Source organism: Rhinatrema bivittatum, chromosome 16, assembly GCF_901001135.1.
Source record: "Rhinatrema bivittatum chromosome 16, aRhiBiv1.1, whole genome shotgun sequence".
Taxonomy (NCBI): domain Eukaryota; kingdom Metazoa; phylum Chordata; class Amphibia; order Gymnophiona; family Rhinatrematidae; genus Rhinatrema; species Rhinatrema bivittatum.
The window spans coordinates 9,828,942-9,836,151 of record NC_042630.1 but is presented as its reverse complement, the minus strand read 5'-3'; the positions used below and the strand labels follow the sequence as shown (position 1 = coordinate 9,836,151).

General features: G+C 52.8%; 1 protein-coding gene and 1 non-coding gene across 2 annotated transcripts; one reads left to right on the top strand and one right to left on the bottom strand.

The window, feature by feature from the left end:
• The first annotated feature begins 1,711 nt into the window (after positions 1-1,711).
• On the top strand, positions 1,712-2,158 carry LOC115078580 (angiogenin-like). The gene has a single exon (XM_029581507.1). The coding sequence runs from the start codon at positions 1,712-1,714 to the stop codon at positions 2,156-2,158; it is 447 nt and encodes a 148-aa protein (XP_029437367.1).
• Positions 2,159-4,016: 1,858 nt separating this feature from the next.
• Positions 4,017-4,089, bottom strand: TRNAT-UGU. The gene has a single exon. It is a non-coding gene; the product is annotated as a tRNA-Thr (tRNA).
• Positions 4,090-7,210: the final 3,121 nt, after the last annotated feature.

Sequence of the window (7,210 nt, the reverse complement as noted above, 5' to 3'; positions counted from 1 at the left end):
ACCACATTACTGTAAAAATAAAGTTTGGGGAAAATGAATGCGCACGACATTTAGAGGAAATGACGATGCCGCTCTGCCGTGGGCTGCTCAGGGGAATCAAATTAAGGGGGGGCTGTTTGTCCAGCCCGTAACTGCACGGAGCGGCAGAGAAACAGGGGCGGCAGACCCTGCCCTGGGAAGCTTGCTGGGCAGCGCGGATAGACCCTGCCATCATTACTGTGTCATGTTATTATGTTACACGTTTATTGCAAAGAAGGAAAAAACCAAAGCTGCTGCAGTAAGAGGGAAACTGTATCTTCTTTCATGCAATGTTACAATATGTGAAGGGGATCAAAGTTTATTTCATGTGGGGGAAGGAGGCAAGGAAAGGGCATTATGAAAGTACAGCTGTACCCAGATCCCTGCCTAGCCTTTTTTTTGGGGGGGGTGGCCGTTGATCAGAGATACAGAAGTCCTGCCTACAGCTGCCTGCATGTCACCCTTCCATGCCGGACGAGCCATGGCGACGGTGGAGAAACGTGCTTGGCAGCATCTGCAGTGATCTGGACGCTGGGGTGTCCTTCCTACTCTCTGTGTGTGTGTGTGTCTATGACCATAGCCTCTTAGAGCTGCGACGGTGGAGGAACGTTCGTGGCACCATCTGCAGTGATCTGTACGCTGGGTGTATGCAGGTGTCTTTCCTACTCTCTCTGTGTGTGTGTGTCTATAACCATAGCCTCTTAGAGCTGGGATGCTGGAGGAGCCACAGGCGCCTCCTGCTTCTGATCCAAGAGGGTCAATTCAAAAAGCTACAGGGCCACTGGGACAGGCCCAGTTCTGCATTTACAATATACTTGACAGGCTGATGGGCCTTTTCTAGCTCTTCTGCCCCTAGAAGCCCTCTCTATCTCTGTACTGCCTGCACCAGGAGGCTGCTGAGCCACACAACACTTTTGTTCACGTTGGCGTACGTTATGCTGGGAAAGTTTGGGAAAAACACTGCATTATTACTACCTTTCAGATACTTGAATGTCTCTGTCATATTTCCCTTGTCTCTTCTCTAGGCCTCAAGTCTCATTTCAGGGATTTTGGTATCTTATCTTGGGACTACCTTCACCTATTTGTAGATAGAGCCTCCAGAACTGGACACAATATTCTGGGTCAGGTCTCACCAAAGGCCCGCATGGAGGCATTACTATCATAAATCTCCATCGGTTCAGTTGTAGGGAACTTCAGGGACAGCCTCCAGTACGTATTGTAAAGCTCTTATCGATCAGCTCCCGAGTGTCTTTGAGCCACATTCAAAAACCCTCATGCTTGCAGCTGGTGGTCCCGTGTCAGCCATCTTGTCTTTGATGATGTCACTCTGATGTGATTGACTGGAGGAAGGGGCGTGGCTGCTCCACTGCTGCATTCCGGTTCCAGAACGCTGCACTATGACTGCTCCATCACCGCATTCTTCTTGCACAATAATTTGCCAGGGTCTGGGGATGTTTAATGTCTGTATCCTCTGGTGGCTTCTGTAAACCTCCCGCTGATAGTTCCCGAGCACCGGCCGCAGAGCTCCATTAATCACCTCTGAAATCCCACCCGGGGGGGGGGGGGGGGGAGGGTTGCGGCAGCCTATCAGCACCTGATGGTGAGAATATACGGCGCGAGCTGCCCAGGAAGCCCCTGGCTGTCTGCGACTCCTCTACCTCCCTTGCCTTCTTTGGATGACAGCACTTCAAGAATGAGGGTCGCCTCCATCCTCCTCTTCCTCTTCCTCCACGTTTCCCTGATCCACCTCAGCCTCCTCTCCCCTTCACCTTCCATGAACGCCTCGCTGGCGTTTGAGAGAAAGCACTTGGACACGAAGGCCGAGAGCGACGACCGTTACTGTAACGAGCAGATGAGGAAGAGGGGCATGACCTCTCCCAACTGCACGCTCATGAACCTCTTCATCCGCACACACATCAAGGAGATAAATCGTGTGTGCAGACACCTGGGCAACATCTATGGCAATGACCTGAAAGTCAGTCAGCACCAGTACCTGGTCACAGAGTGCCGGTACCTGAGGGGGCAGCCGCCGAATGCTTGCAGATACTGGGCTATCAGCAACTGGAGATACCTCATCATCATCTGCGACCAGGAGGGTAACCCAATCTCATTGAACAGCACCATGGTGGGAGCCGTGTAGCATGCCACTGTTTTATATAGGTGGAATACAAGTATTTTAAATAAATAAGCAGTGCTTTTTCGCCTCCCCTCTCTTCCTATCATTGATCTTCCAACATTCAGGTGTCCCCCCCCCAACTAACCAGTTCTTTCTTTGCAGAGGCTTTTCTTCCAGATTCAAAATAATTTGTAGTGTTTGCAGCAGGTCCCCTGCACCTAAGAGTGGTCACCTGGCTGCAGGTCACGAGGATCAGGCCGATCCAGTCCTGGCTTTACCTCAGTGCGTGCACAGGGTGGTAGCTCTGAGCTTCTGGGGGAAAGCGATGGCCCTCGTGAGAGAGGATGGCAGCAGGACTGGGTTAAGCCTGCTGCTTAATGCCTGGAGCCTACGGCAGCATCCAAGTGAAACAAGTCAAAGAGAGGGGGGGGGGGGGGCCTGTGGGGTGTCCCTCTGGATAAAGTGGCTCCTGTCCCCGACGCTGGGGGTCCCCTTGGCCTCTGCACGCGTAGCCCACCACAGCCAGGCGGGCACTGGCCAGGACCCACCTAGGCTTGCGGGTTTTTCCATTTGCCAGCCGTGCCCTGCCAGAAAGGCCCAGCTCTTCCACATCTGTAGGAAGCAGCTGGGCAGCAAGGCTCACACTGCAGCAGGCACAAGCAGACCTCGGCTGCTTTTGAATCGAATGCCATTTGATGATGTTAAGTTAAATATCGCTTGTATTAAATTCATTTTTTACTGCCATTTTGCCATGCACTTGCTTTGAAGTGGCTTGATTTGAGTGGATCACATTCTTTTTTTTTTTTTTTTTCGCTTGCTGGATCCAGGGTTCCTGATATTAAAAAAATGTGCCCTCTCTCCCCTGCCTTCCTTCTCCTCTTGCCTTCCCTCCATTCTCCTGGGCACTCCCTCTTGACGTATTTCCTGGATCTGTGCGTGCCAGGCGGGCTTTTCTGCTCATGAAGCAGGCACACCCAGTCCCAGCTCTTACCCAGCCTGCAGGGAGCTTTCCTCTTTTAGGAAAGATTCCCGGCGGGACCACCCAGCCAGCTGGGTTTTTAGGATACCCACAATGAATGTGCAGGAGGGAGAATGGAGACGGTGCCTGCCAATGTCCTGGCAAGCAGGACTGAGAAGCTCTGGGGAGTGGCAGGCAGAGGGCAGGTTGGCAAACACCTCAAAGTGAGGAAGTTTGCTTACGAAACGACTCCCTTTTTTGTTTCCATTCCAGTTCTGGTTTTACCTCCTCCCTTCCCCTTAGGAAATCAGATCTCCCAGTCCCAGCATGCAGGCAGGGTAAAAGCGAGCCTGGAGTCCGGCTGGGGGGTCCCTGGAAGGAGAGGGGGGAGGTGGCACTGAGCAAAGCATCTCAAGCAGAGAAAAATGATTCACGAAGAGGAAGAGAAGGAGAACCTTTGGGGGAGGGGAGGGGACCCTAACTCAAGTTCCCCTCTCCCGTTCAGGAGGAGCCCGAACCTGGAGCGCTTCCCCTTTTTCCACCTCCTCCAAATGGGTTGATCCAGTCCTCCTTCTGCCCCACTGCATGCAGGGATTTGTAGTTCCTGTTTCTTAGGGAAATCATGGGGGATGGGGGGGGGGGGGGAATCAGAATTACAAACTCGGGCACGGAACGGGGCAAAGCCGGCATCAGATCACTTCTTTGGGTTGAGGCGTCAACCCTAACTATGACTGAACCCAAGGAGCTGGGCTGGGTGGGGGAAACAACTGAGGTAAGTTCAGCCTATGCAAAGGAAATAATTGTAATTCTTCCTGATCTTTTAAGGAAAGAGAAACTGCAGGTTAGAATGGGGAGAAGCAGCCAAGATCAGCAAAAATTTTACTTAAAAAAAAAAAAAAAAAAAAAAAGAAAAAGTTATGAGAAAGGCCCCAGTGAGATTTGAACTCACGACCCCTGGTTTACAAGACCAGTGCTCTAACCCCTGAGCTATGGAGCCTGAGGTGCTGAGCTGTGACTCACATCACCTCCATGTCACTCACAGCGTCCCATGCACTGCACTCACAGAAATGGTTTTACTGTAAGGGGTAGATTTTCAGAGCCCTGCTCGCCTAAATCCGCCCAAAACCGGGCGGATTTAGGCGAGCAGGGCCCTGCGCGCCGGGAAGCCTATTTTACATAGGCCTCCCGGCGCGCGCAGAGCCCCGGGACTCGCGTAAGTCCCGGGGTTCTCGGAGGGGGGCGTGTCGGGGGCGTGTCGGGGGGCGGGCCCGGTCGTCGCGGCGTTCCGGGGGCGTGTCGGCAGCGTTTTGGGGGCGGGTACGGGGCGTGGCCGCGCCCTCCGTACCCGCCCCCAGGTCGCGGCCCGGCGCGCAGCAGGCCCGCTGGCGCGCGGGGATTTACGTCTCCCTCCGGGAGGCGTAAATCCCCCGACAAAGGTAAGGGGGGGGGTGTAGACAGGGCCGGGCGGGTGGGTTAGGTAGGGGAAGGGAGGGGAAGGTGAGGGGAGGGCAAAGGAAAGTTCCCTCCAAGGCCGCTCCGATTTCGGAGCGGCCTTGGAGGGAACGGGGGGAGGTAGCGCGGCTCGGCGCGCGCAGGCTATACAAAATCGATAGCCTTGCGCGCGCCGATCCAGGATTTTAGTGGATACGCGCGGCTCCGCGCGTATCTACTAAAATCCAGCGTACTTTTGTTTGCGCCTGGAGCGCAAACAAAAGTAGGCTGTTCGCGCTCGTCTGAAAATCTACCCCTAAGGGAGGTTCCCAGTCTGTGCGGAAACCAACCTCCTCCTTCCCTGAGAGCTCCCCCCTCCCTGCTCGCCCGAGAACACACGATTTAATCCTCCAAATGCGGCAGTATTGGCCGTAAGAGATGCTGGAAAGACAGAACTGTTCCTCTCCCCTGCTCTGAAGACAGAGGGAGTGGAAAAAGCTGGGCTTCCTGCCCCTGCGGTGCAGAATCAGAAGGAAAGCCATCTTGGGTTGCACGGAGCACCCACCCCAACTCTTCTGAGACAGGCAACAGGGGACTCCGCCTCCGGGTTCTAATCAAGGCCCTGGGGTCAACCCCTCCCAGCAAGGTGGACTGAGAAAAGAATATTTAGGCCACTGTTTTTGCCTCCACTGTCAATGAAGAGGTCACCAATAGTGGAGGCAAAAACAGGAACCGAATTCAAGAACACCTGGGACAAGCCCAGAAGATCCTTAGCTGTAAAGCCCCAAATCAAAGAGATGCTGCAGAACTGCAACAAGAAATGGGGAAATGCTGGGCTTGGTGGTCTTTCTTGACCATCAGGTCCCAGGTTTCTCCTTCTCAGGGTAATGTCTCTCTGCTGGTCCCTTTACAAGTGGGCGCCCGTTTTTTTCAGCGCACATACAGCCCCCTCTACTGGGCGCCCGGTGCAATAGACAAACGAGCCGCTGAGCTTAAAAGGACGCGTTGGAGATAAATTGTGCGTCCCGAGCATCGGGCGCCCAGGAGAAGTGGCTGTGCAGCGAGGTTGGAAAATGGACGCTCGTGTTTTGTTTCCGTAACTTGACCGCCACCGGGATTTTTTTTTCCCCAGGATGCCGCTTCCTGTGGTTCCTCCTACTTAGTTTTGCAACGATGTTAAGTAGGAGGACCCCACAGAACAGCTGGATTGTTTGCTTTTCCGTGGAGCTTTGGGGGCGCTTCAGCCCTTAAGGTCGGCACCGGGGCTGGCGTTAATGTTTGCAGGTTAAAACATGCGCCCCGGGCGCACGGTGATTTTTTTGCATGGGGGAGGGTAATAGCTAAGAGCCTCATCTACATGTGATGAGCGTCATTAGCTATGCGCTGGTTTGGTCGCGCTACTCCCATTATTGCATGGGGGGGTTATTCTAGCGCATCCGAAATGCGCGCAGGGATATGCGCTGGGCTGAGCGCACTGTTTTGCCATTTTGTACAAGTTTCGTTCCCTGTCCCTTAAGTCCAGGATCCGAGAACCTTTCCGGCCCTGACGGTCCACCTGCTGCCGAAGTAACAGCTAAAGTGGTAAAAGGAGAAGGAATTACAAAGCACGGAAGAGAAAACCCCACAGGCGGTTCCCGGGTCCGTGTGCTGGTCCGAATTGCCTCTGCTCAGAACACATTTCTGGCCCGGTGAGAGGGTCCCACAGATTTTGCTGCTCTGGCTACCATTTCTCCTCTTTCCCCCAGGGTTAGATGAGGTTCTTCCTGCTCCTTCTTCTGAGATTTTCTTTTTCAACATTGGGAAATGTAAATCTCCTCTTTCTTTAAATTTTGCTTCTGTCCCTCTTTCCTTATTTCTTTTTCTCGGGCACCGATGCAGTGAGTAGGGAGTGATGAAATGTGCGCCGAGCTTCAGTGTGCATTTTCTTTACTCGTGCGCTAAAATGTAAAACCAAAGGGTCTGATTTTAAAAAGCATTTACATGCGTAAAACTGGGTTTTACGCATGTAAATGCACTTTACTCGAGTAAGTGGGCTTTTGAAAATTGCTACAATATATGCCATTGAATCGTCCATAGGATTTATTCGCATAAGTGCACTTTACGTGAGTAAATGGCTTTTGAAAATTGCTACAATAGTAGCTACATTTATGCGCGTAACTCCTTTGAAAATTACCCCCAAAGAGTCAACTCGCGCTGCGTTGAGCTGATGGTAAACTAAAAGCATCAGGAGTTTAAAATAGGTGCATTCCCCCAAAGCTGTGCACGGAAAACACGTTTTATGCAGAGGACTCCCCCACACCACACGCTCCAGGGTAATCCCCGCAGACTAACGCCAGCCCCGGAAACTTCACTCCACCACTAAGCAGGAGTCAAATTTCCAGGATTAAGAAAACCCCGGTTAAACCTCTGCGCCTCTCTGCACGGGGTGGGGGTGGAGGGTTATAGCTAATGCCTTGATTGACATGGGATTTGCAGGCAGGCCTGCTAATGTGTGCACACATGCTAACGCACGGTTGTGTGCACATTTCTGTTACTTCAGGAATAAAATGTGCCCAGCCTGGCGCACAGGCTTACGCGTGGTTGGACGCACGTTTTGCATGCGCTGGATTAGCACCTGATGCAATAGGTTAGTGCATCCACAACGCGCGCCCAAACAAATGCGTAGCCGATAGCGCCCATCACATATA

Bases quoted from the DNA above. Each gene is read 5' to 3' on its own strand.
- LOC115078580 (XM_029581507.1), top strand. From the start codon at position 1,712: ATGAGGGTCGCCTCCATCCTCCTCTTCCTCTTCCTCCACGTTTCCCTG.